Source organism: Notothenia coriiceps, unplaced genomic scaffold, assembly GCF_000735185.1.
Source record: "Notothenia coriiceps isolate Sejong01 unplaced genomic scaffold, NC01 NC01_scaffold00012197, whole genome shotgun sequence".
Taxonomy (NCBI): domain Eukaryota; kingdom Metazoa; phylum Chordata; class Actinopteri; order Perciformes; family Nototheniidae; genus Notothenia; species Notothenia coriiceps.
In genome coordinates, this window is record NW_011344898.1 from 46,350 (window position 1) to 66,816 (window position 20,467).

General features: G+C 39.7%; 2 protein-coding genes across 4 annotated transcripts; both read left to right on the plus strand.

Annotated features, from left to right (window-relative positions):
• Positions 1 to 11: 11 nt before the first annotated feature.
• laptm4a (lysosomal protein transmembrane 4 alpha) lies at positions 12 to 10,365 on the plus strand. Its single transcript, XM_010773239.1, has 7 exons — positions 12 to 232; positions 3,383 to 3,503; positions 5,590 to 5,666; positions 6,846 to 6,968; positions 7,802 to 7,897; positions 8,444 to 8,542; positions 9,328 to 10,365. Exons 1-7 carry the CDS (start codon positions 104 to 106, stop codon positions 9,400 to 9,402), a joined length of 720 nt encoding a protein of 239 aa, XP_010771541.1. The 5' UTR covers positions 12 to 103; the 3' UTR covers positions 9,403 to 10,365.
• Positions 10,366 to 11,093: 728 nt separating this feature from the next.
• matn3a (matrilin 3a) lies at positions 11,094 to 17,325 on the plus strand. 3 transcript variants are annotated; one of them, XM_010773240.1, is made up of 6 exons: positions 11,094 to 11,294; positions 12,361 to 12,861; positions 13,915 to 14,490; positions 16,342 to 16,440; positions 16,618 to 16,688; positions 16,786 to 17,325. In XM_010773240.1, exons 1-5 carry the CDS (start codon positions 11,126 to 11,128, stop codon positions 16,671 to 16,673), a joined length of 1,401 nt encoding a protein of 466 aa, XP_010771542.1. In that variant the 5' UTR covers positions 11,094 to 11,125; the 3' UTR covers positions 16,674 to 16,688; positions 16,786 to 17,325. The 3 variants fall into 3 exon arrangements, with proteins under 3 accessions (XP_010771542.1, XP_010771544.1, XP_010771545.1); XM_010773242.1 differs by lacking the exon at positions 12,361 to 12,861 and adding an exon at positions 15,826 to 15,951; XM_010773243.1 differs by lacking the exon at positions 12,361 to 12,861.
• The last annotated feature ends 3,142 nt before the right edge of the window (positions 17,326 to 20,467 follow it).

The following is a 20,467-nucleotide window of genomic DNA, read 5'->3' on the forward strand; positions in this document are numbered from 1 at the left end:
GTGCCTCGCATCTCGTCAGTTTGCTGGGTGGGCGTTCCTCCTCCGAGTTCGTCTTCTGACTGTTGATGCTGTGAAGAATTTTATCCTCCACGACCAGCTCCCGATGTTTCTTCCTACGCTTGTGGAGGACATGCATCACTTTAAGCCAACTCGAGACAGACTGTACACCACCCGGTGTTGCGGATGTTGCCACGTCCGGACGGGGACCATCATCCTGGGAACTTGGTATATGGTGCGTAAAATGGTTGATGGGGATTAGCGAGCTAATGCTAGCTAGCAATGCTTGTCAATAAGTTCTGTGATAAGTTCGATAAAAGTAACAAGTTACATTATGAATGTCAACCAGACTTTCGATAAACATATCAATGTTAGTATTACGACTGTTTTCGTTAACTTTAATGTAAGCTAGGTGCTACTTTTTGACCATTTTAAACAGCCGTTACACGCCTCGCTTATAACTGTACAGAGAGCTAGCGTTAGCAGCCTGCTAGAATTACAGCTTTGACTAGCTCAGTGTTTATGTCGATAAAACTCACCCAACCTTGAAAACGCCGTTATTTAATTGATATAAAGACAGTCAGTGGCATACTCCTGCTAGTTACCCACACCCGATTGGGTTCAGAGGGTATGAAATGTGTCACATTTAGACTTATGTTGCACGTAAGCGCAAGCTAGGCAACATTCCGCTAACTTGATAGCGTAATGGCTGTCAAATCATAACAAGCTTGGCAATGAGGGAATCCACAGTAGCATGCTGTAAGGGATACGGGTTTTGACATTATTTCTGTTGTTTAAAAGTATTAACATAATATTATCTAGTTTCTATTAGTTCATAGACAGGCTGAAGTAGTTACAATTGTTTGCTAAGGTCAGCTATTACTGCCCTCTGCACATTTCTCATTAACTTCTGCAATAATCCCCTCCGCCACGTCACAGAACAGATGTTTTCGGTTGCATTTCAAGCTTTTTGCCAGCTGGACACTACTTGACTCATACAAAAACCCATGAGCATTTTCCTCTATTTTCACGAAATCCATTCTTTCACACTGATGCATATATAGTTACTCTTGTTCACATATCTGTATACATGTAAATTCACCTGATCAGAGTTTGAGTCCTTTTTTTATTGTTTTGTTATTTCTATTCATACTGTTATTACATGTTTTTATTTATTTTCTAATTCCTATTGTTAATATCCCTGTGTATATTTTTTACTATCTGTGTTTCATTTATTCTATTGCTGACAAAAACTGAATTTCCCAGAGGGGATCAATATAGGTCCATCTTATCTTATGTAGCACTAGGTCTCAAGCTAGATGCAACACACACAAAAAATCGGATACAACAACCAGACACAGCAATACAGTTAGTTAACGTTAAGATTTGGTATATTTGGGAGAAGCTGATAATGTGGTTAATTTGGCTTTTTTGCATTTAATGATAGTACAGCTACAGCCAGATATCAGGAGGAGGAGAGATAAATATTTTAAATGCACAATAAGTTCCCTTCTCTATCCTCCTTGATATTGTCAGAACACATAAACAACTAGACATGAGCAGCCTGCACGCGACACTTTTCTGCAGTTACATTTGGAGAAGTTTTAGATCAAATGTTGAGGTCAGTGTCGAACAATAATGCTTTGTTTTGTCACAGATGCTCTGGTTCCAGGTTAGTTCCAGCTCTAAAAAGCTAGTTTTTAAATTATAGACTAGGACCATTTTATTTTATATTTCACATTCATTTGAAATTCCATCTATTATAAAAGATTATATTAACTTGGATGTTCTTCCTTCCAGATATCCAGTTGTTTCAGGTCATGGCACCATGTGCTACTGTATGTCTATTTCCCTTAATTTACCGGCGGGTACTTTACTTTTTTTTTTCATGACAATGTGTATCAGGGGATCTTAATATTTAAGAACCTATTAATGTGTTATACCAGATTAACGGGAATAATCTCAGCTAACTGACGATACAAACCATTTTTACCAAAACAAAACACAAGTCTCTTAAGAAGCATCTAAATGACCCCTGAGCAAAAAATGCTAACGCACATTGGCATAGAACTCAAGATAAAAGTACCCTTATTACTTATCGTAGCTGCACATACAAGATATGCGCTTAAAGCTGAGGTTCCACAGATTATTTAGGTATATAGTATCATCACTGAGTGATCCGAACTCGCGACAGGGGAAGCAAACTCAGACATCACAATACGTACCTTTACGTACCTTTTTACGGGAGATCGTCTCACCGTAGCTGTCAATCTGATCAAAAGACTTGTTCAATGGCATTAAAACGAGAAAAAACGCGGTTGAATCGGCTAATCCATAGGTTGATAATGTTTCTCGGTAATAATCTTTTTAATTTATAATCCATATTTCCATTTTTATTTAAAAATCGGAGGGTAAAAGTTAGCTGCTAATGGTAGCCACCAGAGTGATCGCAGCTTCCGGTCTTGGCTATGCGGCAGTCTAACATACACACATTACCAAATAAGGAGTATGTGGGAGTTCCCTTCGATTCAATTGGCTCTTACTGTTAGAAAGAGGAGTCAATCAGCAAAATCGAGCAAGGGGGGCCAGAGATAGGTCAAATGGCCCCAGAAGTGTTTTTTTTTGCTAAATCTCTCTAAAAAGGTCAAATGTCACTTGTTTTGCATCAATCTTGATACAGGGTACTCATTATATGTTATAGTTTGGATTCCTAAAGCTTTTAGTCTACCATCCCATCATTCAAGGGGGCTTTTCACTATAAGTAATCTTTTTTTTTTGGACGGACACAATAATTTAATTTTTTTTNTTGGCTCTGACGGGTAGAAAGAGATGTCAATCATCAAAATCGACCAAGGGGGGCCAGAGATATGGAAAATCCACCCAAATGACCCCAATCTCTCTAAAAAGGTCACATTTCACTAGTTTTGCATCAATCTTGATACAGGGTACTTATTATATGTTGTAGTTTGGATTCCTAAAGCTTTTAGTTTACCATCCTATCATTCAAGGGTTTTTTCACTATAAGTAATCTTCTTTTTTTGGACGGACACAATAATTTAATTTTTTTTACTGTGTTCAATCTGAATTGACTTTAAAATAAAAACATCTATATTGATTCTGACGCTTCTACATCCAACGCACAGGTGTAACCTTGCTTTGAGAAAAAAGATTATTAATTGAACCCCTTTAGAAGGGAAGATATGGTCATTTGTTCTGGGAATGTCATTTTCGATCTTAACAGGTTAAAGGAGTTATTTTATCCAAAACTGTTGTTAGAAAATGTTGTTAATAATTTAAAAGCTAAACAATTTGATGGTAATGTCCTAAGACATGAATAATTGTTCTTTTAAAAACCCTCTCTCTTTTCCCTCCTTCCTCTCTTCAGGTGGTCAATCTGTTGATGGGCATCCTGCTGACGGTAGCTGTGACCCACCCGGAGAACGTGCCCACTATCGACTTGCAGTATGAGGTCATCGACCATTACTTTGCGTCCGACAGGATGTCTGGTACGCGGTTAAATCTACATAAGAAATACTATAAGGGCTCTCAAACAGCATTATACAAAGTCATAGAAATTGTTTTGAATTTATTGAGAGGCTTTTACACCTTTTTGAATATATTCATTCAAGGTAGGCCTTACTTCCATGGTGTTCAGATGAAGATGTTTTGCCCACGGAAACATCAAACATATGCTCTGGATTTAGAAGTGTATATGTGCTCAACAGATGAGCTGCTATTATGTGAGGTGGAACCTGTGATTCATCTTCCTCAGGGAGCAAACCTCCCCACGGAGTGCAAATGAAAACAACTGTGTTCATGTTGTTATTGGACTGGCGTCACTTGTATCGTTCTTTTGTATTTCCTTGAGGTTTCGTGTTTTAGCTGAGGTGTTTGTATTTATATGTGCCAGGGCAGGGCTGGCAGGACTATCGGAGTGCTTTTTCCATCTGGCGTTTGTTCTGTTGATTTGGCTTGGTGACTCCTCTTCTTTTTGCTGAAACATTGACTCAGCGGGAGAGAAGAGGAAACAATCGTTGTGGGTCGACCTTCCCACAGCAGGCAGACAGGAGTGTAATGTTAGCATGTTAGTGCAGCTTCATCAGGCTGCACGCTCTTTATTCCACAAAATGTTTGAAAGTTTTCCAAGATATTAAGAGATAACATGAGGAAAGGGTCTCTGGCTTTAAGTTTGGATTAAGCTGATGATTTGTCGATAGTTAGTCTGTAACAAAATGCCAAATGATTGTGTTGCAGTTTCTCCAAATCTCTTTGGTCCCCCTCTTGATCGTATGTGTAAGTTAATGAAATAACTTTGGATCTTAGACTGTTTAATCAGACCAAACGGACCATTTAAAGACGTAACATTTGGCTTAAGAAAACTGGTTTGTAAAACTGCACAATGTTCTGCTATTCATTGACAAAACATTGCTTTAACAAGAAATGTAGAGATTGTATAAAAAAAAATGAGACGAGTCAAAGGCAGCGTTTCCGCCAGGGGGGCCGTCTTGCCGTCATTTGACGCCCTTATTCAGCTCGGGACGCCCTGAACGCGAGCCGAGGGCGTCCATCGCTTGAAATGACAAAAAGGAAAAAGGCCAAGGACATCCCTCTGTTGGAGGGGCAAAGGAGTCTGGTGGGATTATTTTCGGAGTATTGAAGATTGTTTCCCCCGACATCAAAGGTGCCTGCTACAGGACAACACGTGCGCGATTTGGACGCGATGAGCGGGAGGGGTTCTAGTGGAGCACGCGCGTGAGCTGCGAGCACCGGAGCCTCGCAGCGGCGAAACTGAGGCTCCGTGTAAACTGTGGTAACATGAAGAGCCGTTCGGGAGCCGAAACAGCCGGCGCTTTAAGAGAGCCGAGCCAAATGATCCGGCTCACTAAGCGTAAGAATACAGTATCTATAAGGGGACGGCTCAAGTCAACATTCAAAACAACCCCCCCACCCCCCCCTTCTCGGGGTGGTCCATGATAATTGAATGCTATGTTTTCACAAACTGCAAAAGTGGAATTTCTAACATCTCCAAAGTACAAGCCTTTTTTTTGTATTCATTAACCAGAACTCGAGACTATGTGGTTTTTGTTTTCTGAAACCTCAACTTGAGCTGCAGACAGTCCTCCATGTTTAGGTTGTTCTGCTGGAGCTGCTGAATAACAAAGAGAAGCCTCCAGGCCGCAGTGCTGCAGTAGCTTTCTCACCAGCATCGTCTCATCGTCAGTTGTGCAACAGGCACCATTGCTTGAGGAAGCGATCAACTGAGTGATGGAGATAAAAGAGGATATGAAAGACAGGCCTTTTAATTATCCCAGTCTGAGTTTCATTGTGTATTTACCCACGCTCCATAGCTCTGAGGGAGAGGCTTAATGCTCCCCAGAGCCTGCCTTTTAAAACTGAGTTAGCTGCAAAGAGCCCAGCCGTGGGAACCGTTCCCTTGCAGAATGTAAATCACTGCTGCTTCAAGGAGAGCCGACCAATACACATCCACCCTCACTCACTGATAACTAATGATTTATGTGCGAATAAACTCAAATTGTAATAACCTTTCCATGCTTTTTGTTCATTTCTTTACTCTCACTTGTTCTCCCACAGAGAATGCCTGTGTGGGATTTGCCATCTCTCTGCTGATGCTCACCATCAGTGCCATGATGGTGTATGGAGCCATCACTGTAAGTCTGCACAGTGGATACTCTGCCGTTTCTAATTCTCTTTTGACAGCGTGTACTTACTTTAAAGCGCCGTCATGGTTTCTTATGCTAATATATAATCCCAGACTGCATGCATTGAAAAAAAAAAACCATTGCTTTCACGCTGTTTAATAATAGCACCCGATTTAAGAGCTAAGCAAGACGTCATACGACATACCAAAGCACCCTTCCCTTTTTCTTTAAACTTCAGTTCATTTCAGCTGGATGTTCAAACGAGTGCTGCTGCAGTGGGAGCTGAGCGCTCCGTTCTTTGTTCTCACTGCCTGTCATCTTTACCTCACAGGCCTGCCCGATGGCATCAACACTGACAGGTTTGATAGCCTTTAGTCGTGGCCCTGCATTAAGCTGCTGGTTAGGATGTCTGCACAGTTAAAGGGGGACTCGCATCTGCAGGATCTGTTCATGCTGACGGTCTGCAAGAGTTATGCTTTAGCTGTGCAAGAACATCTCCTAGACAACAGTAGTAGAAACCCCTTTTCCAATGCAGTGTGGCGGTTCAGAGCCGCAGTTGTTTGTAGCGTCCCAATTCAATATCCTAAATGTTTCATGTTCCTAATGTACAACATATATTTAGTACTTTGCTACAATAACTAAGATTGGAGAGTACAGTAGAAGTATCGTCCTTGCATTAAAAAAACACCCAGAATGCCCGTAGAGATTGTTGTCAAGTGACCCAGTTAAAGGAACGCTGCAGATCTTCAATCTTCTCTTTGTATTCGTTACAGTGAGGCTTGCTATTGCTACAGCGTCAGCACTCTCTGCCTCTGTAGGCAGGCTCTTTTCATTTACCCCAAACCACATGTGATGATGCAGCCCTGAGCGCAGAGCGAAAAGCGTTTTTTCAATCCAGGAAAGATCTTAATTAAACATTTGAAGCTGAGAAACCCAGGGTGGGAATGGAACAAACACTGAAAGCTGTTTTGATGCAGACTGTGAATGCATCTTTATCTGTAGTTCTTCTAGAGGGCAATACCTCCTTGATAAAGATATATGTCTAAATGTTAATCAAAGACATGTGTTGGGGGATAAGGTTGAATAATGCAACATGTTCCTTGTGCTCAATGACCTCAAACAGCTTCTGCCTAACTGATAAGTTTGTTCATTATAATTCTTTGTCTCCCCTGTAATCGTTCTCCTCAGCATCGTGACGGCTGGCTCATCCCGTTTTTCTGCTACCAGCTGTTTGACTTTGCTCTGAGCTGCCTGGTGGCCATCAGCTCTCTCACCTACCTTCCCCGGATCAAGGACTACCTGGACCAGCTGGTCAGTGGCAACACATTCCTCTTTCCACAGTGTGATCCCGTGGCGTTATAATTCATGACACCACCGTTATTAACCGTGACAGTAGAAAACGGCATCTAATACTAAGCCTCATTGCTCTCCTTTTTATGTCATTTCTACCTAAAAATACCTCAGAATCAGAATCCCTTTATTAGTCCCACAGAGGGGAAATGTACATTGTGTTACAGCAGAAAAAGAGCTAAAGACAGCTTAATGTTACATGCATGAAAAAGTATTAAAGTTACAAAAAGTTATAATATAATACAAAATAGAATAAGTTAAAAAGTTACACAATTTAAGGTTTATGTAGAAGGGTAAAGATATTTGTGTTTGAATGCCAATGTTATATTTGTAAACCATTACAAGTTGCTCTTAGAAGAGAGTTGATTTAGTATCTTCATACTTTAGTATTGTAAATACTTTTTGATAAGTGTTAAATGTTATTCCACGTTCATGGAAAATGAGGAGAAAACATGACTGAAAGCAAATAAGCTTCTGACTTTTTGACAGAATTCCTCAAAGTAATCAGGAAAACCACCAATGGATAAACATGTGTGTTTGCACAGCCTTTCTTTGATTGTGCACGATGTAACCAGAATCAAAATTCAAATAGAAACGCTCTAAAACAATCAGGTTATACAAATGTTGATAAATACTGAAAATGATTCACCTATGACATTTGACTGTTGAAACAACCTCAAGCGCTCTAAGGGTTGAGTTTCTTTCTGTGGGTTGGGTGGCAGCGTCGATGGAGATGCGTGTTGAGTTAAAAAAGGTCTCATTGATTATCTGCCGTCTGTTCTTGTCCTCCTCAGCCGGACTTCCCGTACAAAGATAACCTGCTCTCTCTGGACTCCAGCTGCCTGCTGCTCTTCGTGCTCGTCTTCTTTGCCTTCCTCATCATCCTCAAGGTGAAATCCTTGTTATTTATTCACAGATACATCCGGTTTATTCTGTCTTTTGGTTCATTTCATTTCGATCCAATCAAACTTAAAACATAGTAAGTTTGATTTTTTTTTTAGATGAGGAAGTTGATATTAGTTAAATGTCCGTGGATTCAGTGAAGGGATGATGATGATATAATAATAATAATAATACACTTTATTTGTATAGCACCTTTCATTCAAGTGCTTTACAGTAAACATAAAAACAAAATTAAAATAAATACAGAACAAGATGAAACATCAACAGCGATCCTAATGAAATTCCCGTGAATTAAAGCTGACAAGAAATTAAACTATGTTAAAATAAAACAATTAAAAAATGTCAAATAAAAGCAAATTAGAAAAAATACAGTAAAACATGGACAATGATACTAGTGAGAATTGAAAGTTTACCCAAATTAAAAGCCATATTAAAAAGTATGATGAATCTTTGTGCTGTTTTTAAATTTAAAAGATATGTTGTGGTTTTAGCAAGTTTAATAATAACATTCAAAATAAATGTTTGCTTTCCAGTCCTACCTGATCAACTGTGTGTGGAACTGCTACAAGTACATCAACAACAGGAACATGCCAGAGATTGCAGTCTACCCGGCCTTCGAGACCCCTCCCCAGGTATGCATGCAGGCTGCCTGACTGCTCTCTGATTGACTGCTGTGAATTTTACGAGCGGTATCTCTGTCACACACTCGACACTTTTTGGTAAAGCAATATGTAATGCTGACTTTGGGCCAACAGGTGGCATGCTGTCCACGCAGTGATGGTATAAGAAGCCAAAAGCAGGCAGTAATCACATTAAGTGTTCATAAAAGAACAACCTCTCAGAAGAAATAACATTTATTGCCAGCTACCATTTTTTTTGGTTAACACCTTTTTATCAAAGTAAAAAAAATCTCCTCTTTCAAAGCCTCTCAAATGTCTCTAATAGTTATTAAATTAAAACGTTTAGTCATATTGATGAGATGACACACTTAACTGGTGGTGAGGTTATCTCATATGGAATTGAAATCCACAATTAAAAAATATGTTATCAATTTGTCTGTCAGTTCCCTTGACAATGATTTCAAATAATTTTTTGGTGTATAAAGCGGTAAAAAGCATATTTAAAAGGTCTAAAATCCCAAATTGTCATATTTTAATCCCTACTTTTGTCGAACAAACCGCCCAATATCACCACATGTTCACTTCAATATCATAGAAGACAACCTGCATTCACTTTAGAGATGCTAAAATAAGTTAACTTTTAGCACGCTTAAAATATGATTTTTGACCATTAAGACTCTTGATATCCAGATGAATGAATTTTTAAAATGTGTATATTCCTTAGTTGGAGCCCTAATATGTGTGCATGTGGATTAATATAGATTACTGATGTTATCCTGATTTGTTTTCTTCTCCAGTACATCCTGCCTACTTACGAGATGGCGATGAAGATGCCAGAGAAGGAGCCACCTCCCCCTTACATGCCTGCTTAAGCACCAGCCCCTGTTGCCAAACCACACACACACACACACACACACACGCACACACACACGCACACACCCACGCACACACGCACACACACACACGCACGCACACACACACGCACGCACGCACGCACACACACACACAACCATATGCATTCCTACCTTGCCTCACTAACCCTTTCTGAACACCATTTCACCTAACCCCCCCCCTTCCCTGACCTATTGTGTACGTGTAAGGCCCCTGACAATGTTTTGTTCAGCTCTTCCCTCGGTGTTCCTACAGAGCGTCTATAGAGCATCCCGGAGGTGTGAGAGGGGAAAGGTGGGAAAGACTGAAATCTGTGAGATGAATGAATGAATGTGATGTTTGAAAAGCAAAGGAAGCTACCAGCACTCGCTCCCACCCCTCTGGCCTTTTTTATGTCTTAGCAAAAGGGATACATGTGAAAAATAAATTGCTTGAAATGCTATCATCAATCCAGCCCCATCCTATCTATTGATTGATATATGAAGTGTAAAAAAAATATGATGACAATCCATTTATTATAGCTCTTATTGTTGAATTGTGTTATTTCCCCCCCTAATTATTTACACCTAGACTATTCCATCTCAGTCATTGAATGGAGTCTGTAGCACTTTTTCGTCTGGTATTTATTTAGCTTTGCTGTGGTTCGGTTCACTGCCACCCCTGACATTTTCATCACTCTGCTGCCCCGATGTGTTAGCAAAGATAGGGATTAGTTTCCCAGCTGAAACGGAGAGACAGACGGAGACAGAGAGAGAACGGAGGGCACTGATGATGATGATGATGATCATTTTCTCTGCTTCCTCCTCGCCCGACATCTGGAGCAGCAGCTAGTCTTGTGAACATTAGTATTTGCATGCTTATCAAAAGCCTCCCCATTTCTTTATTGGTAATATGATTTTATCCTAGTGGAAATTCATTTGACTTCAATAAACATTTCAGAAAAATGATGTCTCCATGACTCTTTTGTTTATGTCTAAGATTCTGTAGTAAATTCAAAAGCAGATTTAAAATTGAACGGCTGTGATTCTGTCATGTTGAGAAACACTTATAGTTCTTCAGTGTAGGCATACTCTGTTACGAGTAAAAGTCCTGTATTCAAAAGGTAATTCAAGTAAACGTACAAAAGTATTGGCATCTAAAAATACTCAAAGTAGCAAAGTCATATAGGCTACTTGCTATGCTGATTGGCCCATTTCAGAATCATATGTTGTCAATAAAATCATTTATGTATTGATGTATTTATCAAACTTGTTAAAGTGGACCAAATCTGTATTATGTTATTTACTGCTGGGTAGCTTGTGAATTTACTCCATGTGTAACTAAAGTCTTATTTGATCACATTTGTTATCATTAATCCATATCTGCAAAGTAACTAGGCTACTAGGTAAATGTAGTGGAGTAAAAGTACAATATTTAGAGTTGTAGTGGGATAGAAGTACAAAGTAGTACCTCAGAATTGTACAGTACTTGAGTAAATGTACTTGACACCTCTGCCGCTATACGTCTCCCCGAAATGCTGCAGATAATACTTTTTTCTATACCGTCCTCCATACCGTCTCTACCGGTGGAGGTCGTGCCCCACCTTTGGATTGGACGATCGGTTTGACGCGTTGTGCTGAGAGCCCCTCATATGGGGAGGCGGTCAGTGAGGACCCTTTGAGACCGAGACAGACACCGGACAGACCACCGGAGGACTCTGCAGACATGATGAAGACTTTGCTCTGGAGTCTGCTGTGCTGCGCCGCGCTGCTGCTGCCTGATGCCCGGGCCACACACCCTCTCAATGCCGGGGACCCGCGGCTGATCTCCGCACAGAGCTACGCACAAACACGACTCAATGGCCGACCCCCGATCAGGACCCTGAACCCAGAAAGTAAGTTCTGAACGAGTTGGTACTTTCTAAGTGTGAGGGAAGAAGTTTACAAAACTTAAGTATACAAATATAGCAATATGAAAGCATTAGTAGTGGAAAGCACATTTATTATTTACTTTAATAAGAGGCACTTTATACTACACTACAGATTTAACTCGTTTATGTGACGTTGTGGTTACTGCTATTATTTTTAAAAACACATACAATTTACTGCTATAAATGAACAATCGTTTTGGCCTCTGACCCCTTACAAAATTAAGTATCTACTAAAGCGACATTTTCCTTCAAAAATTCTCTGCTGTTTTTATTTAAATAACTATAAGTCGAGGCATTGGGGATTTTTTTCCCTCCAACATTTGAAGTTTGGTGGTATTAAAAGACACAATTACCGAATGTCTTTTGCCCCCTTTAGTGTGTTTAATGAGGCAAATACCTTGAATTTTGTGTCAAGTTTGGTTTTTGCCCCAAAATACTTTGGCCAGAAGCAATACAGCTCTTAGCAAATATAAATATGAAATAGTATGAATGTTATTATTTGTTTTACTTTCAAAACTATGTAGTAGAAAGTACTGCATTTCTCGCTCATATGTAACATAAACTGTATTTGTTTAATTAAAGTACCTTAAGACTGTACTTAAATATAGTAATTGTTCCTATATCCACGCCAGACTTTTTAAATCTCATGTCAGTATGAGTTAAAATAGAAATAACTTAAACTGTTTTGTACTGTAATGTATTTTTTGCATATTACATTAAACATGAAAGGCCAGACCTGGTCTATTTAGGGTGAAAATGTAATGTAACCAGTAGTGGATGATTGGACTTTACACTTTTCTTAAACACAACGTGCATGAATTGTGAAATGTGTTTACTGGGTGTTTCACAAGCATTATTATACTGCATAATCCAAGCTTGTTAGAAAACAAACCCACGTGGCTGAACTTACACTCGTGCTTCAACTAATAATGTGTCTGTCTATTGTTGTCAAATGTCAACTTACACAACTCTCCTGTACTTTCCACCTACTAATGTTCTCTATCACTTTTCCTTTCTGGTGTGCCTGTAGGCCACAGAAGTGCTTACACGTATAGAGGAGGGTATCACTACCACTACCAGCCACCAAGGATCCCTCCACCGGTAGTGTATAGACCTTTTCCTATGTCTCCTCCACTGACCTACCACAGACCCTCACACCCCATGCCCCCATACCACCACAGATTCACCGGCCCAGTGACTCCACGTATGCATCACATTTACAAAGGTCTATCTCCACCAGTAGTTCACCACCCTCATCACAGGCTCAAAGGCCAGTTCCCTCACACATTGAAAGGTCCCTGCCTCATAAAGACAGACCCAACAGTGCAACCAGCGCCTGTGGTTCCCCTTCCTTCAACTCAACCTCCACCTCCACCAGAGCCGACACTACAGCCAACTCTGCCAGCAACGACAGTGACCACCATGCTGCCGGTGGTGGTGACCACTGTGCCGCCGGTGGAGACCCCCGCTCCTGTGACGCTACCGGTCAGTACCCAAAGCGGCTTCATCACCACCGTCAGTCCTGAGACAGGTAGAACATTACCAGTCAGGTTTGCTTTCCAACCCAAATCCTCAATGCTTTTACAGGTCAGATCTGTTTGATTTGAGACAGAATAGAAACACACACAACTTATAGATTCTTTGTGAGATATTTTCCTTCTTACTAGAGAAGATTCACACCACTTTCACATCTGTTTGATTCATATTAAAGTGGACCTATCATGCTATATTTGAATAATATAGTGTAGGACCATACCTAACCTTCAAAATACCAAACAGATCATGCATTTTAGCCATTCCTCATTTCGCTCAATTGAACACTGTCTTTGCATGGGCTGATTCTGTGAGAACAGCACCATCTACAGGCCTGGCATATGTACTACAGCGTCTCCAGCGCTTTGGAACGGCAATGTCCGTGGCTGTCTCCTCCTGATTGGTGGAGTTGGCCCAATAGCCGTAGCGCAGTGTTCAAATCTGGATCAGTCTGTATCAGATCCGTTGCAGCCCCTTTTTAAGAGATTTGGGTATGGAGGAAAATAGAGAGGGTTGTGTTTTCTGACACTTGGTGAGTTCCCTGGAACACCGGGGACACATATTCATGTATAAAACACGTACAAAAGTGCATTTTGCATGATAGGTCACCTTTAAGCATTTGATGTTTAAAATAAGACAAGAGCTAACGCTGATGTCTTTTTTAAATAAAAGCGTAGTAGTAGTGTGTAGTTTGGTATGTTTATGTTAACGGACAGGCAGGGCTTCTAACAATGTCTCCATCTTTAGGTGTGACGTCACTTTTTTTTGTGTTGACATCAAGCATCCTTTTCATTCAGGAAAATGAGATAAAAGGATATGATGGACTGAAATATTGAAATGAAGTCAGTATGTTTAATGGCATACTGTATCATTTTATTTTTTTACCACTACATGGATGCACAACAGTTTCCTTCTGTCTTCATGGCAACATGTGTTGTGTATCCCAAAGTGTCCTGTGTTTTGTTGTCACTGACAGTTTAACTAAAACACTTGAATGTTTCTCTGAATAATGACTATGACCTAATCCTGCCATGCTTTGGTTGATCACCAGAGACAGACTCTCAGTGCATGAGCCGTCCCCTGGACCTGGTCTTTATCATTGACAGCTCTCGCAGCGTGCGTCCCGGTGAGTTTGAGAAGGTGAAGATTTTCCTGGCTGACATGGTCGACACCTTGGACGTTGGCGCAGAAGCCACCAGAGTGGCCGTGGTCAACTACGCCAGCACGGTCAAGATCGAGTTCGTCCTCAAAAACTACTTCAACAAACCCGACATGAAGAAAGCCATCACCCGCATCGAGCCCTTGGCGGCCGGCACCATGACAGGCCTCGCCATCAAGACCGCGATGAATGAAGCCTTCACCGAGGAGTCCGGAGCCAGACCGCGCTCCAGGAAAATCACAAAGGTGGCCATCATTGTGACAGACGGGAGGCCCCAGGACCAGGTGGAGGAGGTCTCGGCCGCAGCCAGGGCTTCAGGCATCGAGATCTACGCTGTCGGGGTGGACAGGGCCGACATGCGCTCCCTGCAGCAGATGGCCAGCACCCCCCTGGAGGAGCACGTCTTCTATGTGGAGACCTACGGCGTCATCGAGAAGCTCACCTCCAAGTTCAGAGAGACCCTGTGCGGTAGGACAAAGGGACCTGCAGGACCTTTACGCCACCATTAACCCCGGTTCTAGTTCCTCAGTAAAGGGCACCTACAGTCTACAGGGGGGTTGTTGGTCATTTACTGTGTTATTGGTGAATTATAAACTCTGAAATCATGAGGATAAAGCCAGATGCCCTCATCCCCCACATGGACTGCAGATGTCGGCACTAGAACCTGCTTTTAGTCGAACAGTCTAACCAACGTAAAGTCTTGGGGCTGTGCGGCCCTAAACTTTCAGCTTCTCTTTCAGCAAAATGTATATGGTAATTGTAAGTCGTGTTTACTGAAGCCCTAAAAGACAAGTGACACAACATTTTTAGCAAGCAGTTAAAGACTGATCTAAATTGAGTCGTCTCCCGTGTTTATGACACAGAATCTAATTTATAGCCAAAAGAAGGACATGACAGCAATTGGTTCATGACTTGCTAACACACAATAAGTGTATGTTGTGTTGAGAGTGCATGGAGAAATTGAAAAATTGGAAGAAACCATTTATGCTTTTAGTAGTAGCAGTGCACTTCAGCCTCTAGAGGCCAAAATGAATATTACATTTTTTTCCTCCATAAATGTAAACAAGTTAGTCTCTGGGCTTCCGTAAAGTTGTTCAGAGCATCTGAATGGTGTATGCTTTGAATATCTACGTATTAAATGATTTATATGCATAGCCGAACCTCACTTTTTTAAACCAATCTCAAAAATAAGGCATCCAAACTAATAAATGCAATATACCTTAATATGGACATGTGAACATATCATATTCGTTATATGATTTGGTAACAGTGATCAGAATAATTTATTAAAATATCTCGATTTTGATAAATTTCTTTGGACAAATGAGGTTCTGCTATAAACTTGTATTTACTGGTCCATATTTTCCTGTCCTGTTGTTTGTCTTGTCCCCCTAGCACTTGTGAAGTAATGTATCCATGTAACTTATAATTACTGCTTCACTTCAGGGTTCTGTGATTTTACCTGTGTTGTCCAACACACAGTGAGCCTAAGCAGTTTGCAAATGACCTTGGCTGAGATGTGGTGAAGGTCTATGAAGGAATCAAGTTACATTTGGTTGAGTACAAATGCAACGGAAAAGCTTGCAAATATAATATACACATGTAAAAGCTAAATAGATGTCAGAAATTATATTAGAAACAGCTGTCGCAGTAAAACAATTTTTTATATTACTCATTTTTGTCGACATTAGAAAGAAGCTGATAACTTTTACGTGAATTATTTGCAGCTATCTTACCAATCAGGATCTCCTACTTATATTAAAGTGTATCCAGTATCCATCCCTTAACCCTGGCTTATTGCAGGTCTGGACCCCTGTTCCATTGGAAATGACTGCGAACACATATGTGTCAACAGCAATGCCTCGTATTACTGCCAGTGCCGGATCGGTTATATCTTGAATACGGACAACAAAACATGTTCCATGAAACGTAAGAACATACTGTATGGATTCCTGCAGCAAACATGATGTGTTGCTTTGATATTAATTAATGCTGCTAACAGTACATTTGTGAATAATATGTTTGGCTTCCAAGCAGGGCTTCACAACATCCCAACCTACTGGTGCACAATTCTCTAAATTCACTGTTTGCTGTAACACATGTTGGACAATAATCGGGTAATTTTATAGAATTGATTGAATATTGCTGTAGCAAATTGAAAATGCTAAATTAATATTGTAGAATATTTGGGAACATATTATTTTTAAGCTTTCTTCAGAGGCCCAGTTGGAAAAGTAGAGTGTGTGTTATCGTATGTGCTTTTTTCATTATCTGAAAGATCTGTTACACTGATGTGAAATTTGCTTTCTCCTGGAGAAGAGGTGAGGGCGGTGGTGGTGGAGGATCCCTGCAAATGTGAAGCCCGACTGATGTTCGCCAAGCAGACCCAGGCCGCCCTGCAGCAGCTCACAGCCAAGCATATCCTTTCTGTTGTTTCAGATGGAAGAAGTTTTATTATAAACACTCTCTCAGCGGCCCATTTCTCTGAGGCTGATACCTGCTAGCACTGTTATTGTAACAGCATTTAAAAGTGTGTCTTGTGTATGTTTCATCATTTAATTGTGCCTGTACTTGAGTTTCCTTGACTGATCTCACTGGCCGATGTGTCTGGGAGGATCGAGCGTCTGGAGAACATTGTGGGCCGTATTTAAGAGCTGCGCACTGTGGTAGGTGGTGACTGCTTTGTTCTCTGGGGGGAGGATTTAAAGGAAAAGCCTCCCACCCACCACACAGTTTGACCTTTCGTTTATTTACTTTCTGCAGAAACAGCTCGCCGGTTTACTTCCTGGACACGGACATGAGCTTCCTGTCATCCAGCCTCCCATAACTACTGTACGGACGTCAGACACAGATGGAGTGAAGCCGTGATTCATAAACCAATACCCCTCAAGCTACTGACTGTAGTGGACTGTTGAGCTAAAATATATGCGGTTTAATGAGCATTTAACTACAGTTTAATGTGCATTTAACTACAGTTATTATTCTATTTCCTATATATATATGTGAGCATGTATAAGTATAAGTTATCCTGTACTGTATTGTATGTGTCCTGTTTGTACAAAGTTGCATATTGTATATAGTAGTGTTTATATAATTGATTTATTGGATGAATTTAGTGACAGATTTCAATGGAAAAAAATATGACATTTGACTACATTTTTGCATATATTTGTTTGTTATAGACTCTCTGTTACAGCTTAACTTAATCACTTGTCATGGATAACAATTGTTAGTAGTCTGTGAAAGATATGAAATGAAAAATAATGTTTGCTAATATTTATAAATGTAACCAGGCAGACCAATTGGATAATAAAAAAGCCACAAATGAGAAAGTTGTTGTACACTTTTGTCTTTTTGAGTTCTTAACCGTAGGGCAATACTGACAATATTATTAATATTGTTCTATAATACATATTATTCAGACATTTGAATATAAACGCCAAAACAGTACAAACTACTTAATAAAAGGCTAATGGTAAAATACATTGAACAGCTTTTGCTTGAAACATTTCTGACCATTAACTAAACATTTGTATTTATTTCTGTTTGAAAAAAGTTTACTATCATGTTAAAAGGCTTATAAAACATCTCACTGATACCATTGCTTGGTAAGACTAAGCAATAAAGGGTTTTATTTATTGTGAGGTAAATTAAAATCCTTATCATGATAAATCCCACAGTGTTTTTTTATAAAATATTGATCAGGATAAACTCTACATGTATATCCAATAAATGATACAGCAGAATAGACATATTGCTCTGAAATATATTTCTGTATAAACAAGAGAGACATTGTATCAGTTTATATAATATAACTGGACATTTTAATACCATGTATGTATTTCTGTGTCAATAGAAAAGGGTAAACACGATGGACGTTCTAACATTTTTGTTAACAATGTGTTACAATTTACTCTGGTTTCACAAAAAAAACGATCAAAGCGCTCAGATATTTGAGGTCAGGAAGAGATCACTTCCTAACCCTGAACTCTTTCTTACCCACAAACACACCTACAGTCACCAAACATACTAAATAAATGTCTAATAAACTCTACAGAGCTACACATTCTTCTAACCTAAGTGGATTTGGACGTGAATTATTTTTAACAGCGTTCCTATCTCTCATCTGTTTTTTAACCCTGTTATCACCATCATGTTTTTTTTACACTTTCAGTGTTGCCAAAAAACAACAGAGAGAGGTCGTTGTGAAACCTCTGGAATGAGTTGGCGTATTTGCCTGAAACAGAGCGTCTGTGTCTGCTCTGTCTGTGAGAGGGAGAGAGTCAACATGCCAAAGTTTACCTGGAGTCTGGTTTGGATCCTCTCCCTCTTTCCTTTAACCGGACAGCTGTTTTATGTTTGTTCGCTATTCCAGTGTGCATGGTTTCCACACGGGCAGGCGGTCAGGGAGGTGAGCCCACCGGTGTGTCTGTGGAGGAAGATGAATGGCACTCACAGGCCTCTGAGAAGTGGAAAAGACACATAAAGGATGGTGCAAAGCGTTCCTGCTCAGGTTTTTACTTGAGGACAAACTTTAATATTTCTTTAAAACAGTTTAACAGTGTTGCTTTTTCATTGATGAGTGTCTTTTAAGAGTCATTTAACCCCCCTAACCCCCCCATATCCTATAATGAACAATATAACACTCACAAAGCTGCACTAATCTACACTAAGCTTATAAATGGACTGAAGTTAAAGAAGGTAATATACAAAATAAAGGGAATAAACCTTTCACTGTATGTACTAGTTTGTTTGCAGTTGGCAAATCTGCAAATATATGAAAATATTTCAAGAGTCAAAATCATCCTTAAAATAATTCAAACATTCGGTTTCAAATACATTTTTTGTTTTGATTATGATGAGTTCATTCCGTACCTTGTGAATGTATTACTGCTATTACCAAATCCACTTGCTGGTTAACGACTCGGGAAAAAAACGGTGGAACCAGATGTATTTTCGTAACCTTATTTTGTGAATCTTCATCAACTTTTTTTTCTTTTTTTATATTATGCAATATGAAAATGTAGCAGCAATAACTTCCTTACATTACAAGCATGTCTGCATTAAAAATGAAATTTGGTTTTACCCAACTTCAAAATAATTACCTAAATGATTACGATTTAAAAAAGTGAACTGTAGTGATACAATTTCAGCGTGGTGGTGCCGTGTGTCTGTCAGTGAAGAGGATGTAGGTGGGTGATGGATTTGTGTCTATGTTCTGGCAGACTAAAGGGGATTTTGATACTTTGTGTTAAGTCTCTCAGCAAACAGCAACATTTAGGGTCCAGAAAAAGCTCTGAACATACCAGTCTGGGCTTCATGTGGACAGGCTGTCCTTGCCAACATAAACGTATGGGATTTTCCATAGCTCCATGGAGTTTAAGTTGACCTCAAATTGAAAGAGTCTGACCTCTAATGATGAGCACAGTGGTACAAGGTACAACTATCTCATTTTAATGGATTATTTCTCAAATGAACATACGGTATTTGTGTGCTTCGTGTATCCATCTATGTACATGATTTATATTTGTATGACTTGATGTATGGATTTTTCTGTATTTGCAATTTTTTTAATTCTATTTTATTTGTTTATGTTTTATGTAATACACTCTGTACTGCTTTTGTAAAAAATGGTGCTATACAAATTGAGTTGCATTGAATTATTTTGGAGATGTCTCCCTTGTTTTTGTATATTTTCAGACTTCTTGGGCTTCCCGATTTTAGGATGCAGAAACTCAAAGATTTATGTTATATATGTACAGTTATCCCACATTCCCACAGGTTGTATGTTTTTGTTATTTGCCTCAGCCAGCGGTATGCACTCTCTTCCTCAGGGTCAAACTGTTTGATTTGCTTCAACTCGTCTTGAAGATAAATGGACCGCGAAAGGGAAGTGCGCGGCTACTGAGCAACCTTTGCTTCCTTAAGTTGACTTTTCACCTGTCAGATGGTCTGAGAATTTCTCACCAGTTTGCTTATGGCTATGCTAAATTGTGTATTTACTGCAGCGAGTGTCATACTGATCTGAGAGCGGTGTGACAGATGTTTCATTGTGTGAGGGTCACAAGCCTTTTCTTTTTGAAAAACACATCCATTGCTGCAAAAATAGGAACATATTTTTCCAGATAGTTAGCCACTGACTGGATCTTTGGTTAAAATGTCATGCTCACAGTATTTAAACTTGTTTTGAATGCACCTACAGACTTTGATGTCTTTAAGGCCTGGTTTTTAAAGGATCTGAGTCAAGTCTGCCACCTGCTGTTACAAAAAAACATTAGAAAGATATCCTCGGTGCATAACTAACTTCATGTTTTTACTTTACTCTACCTGTATTTTGTATTTAATTTGTATCTTATTTTTTATCTGTTTTTATATCCTGTTGTTTGCACCTTATGTATGTGTGTCAATCAATCAATCAATGTTTATTTATATAGCCCATATCACA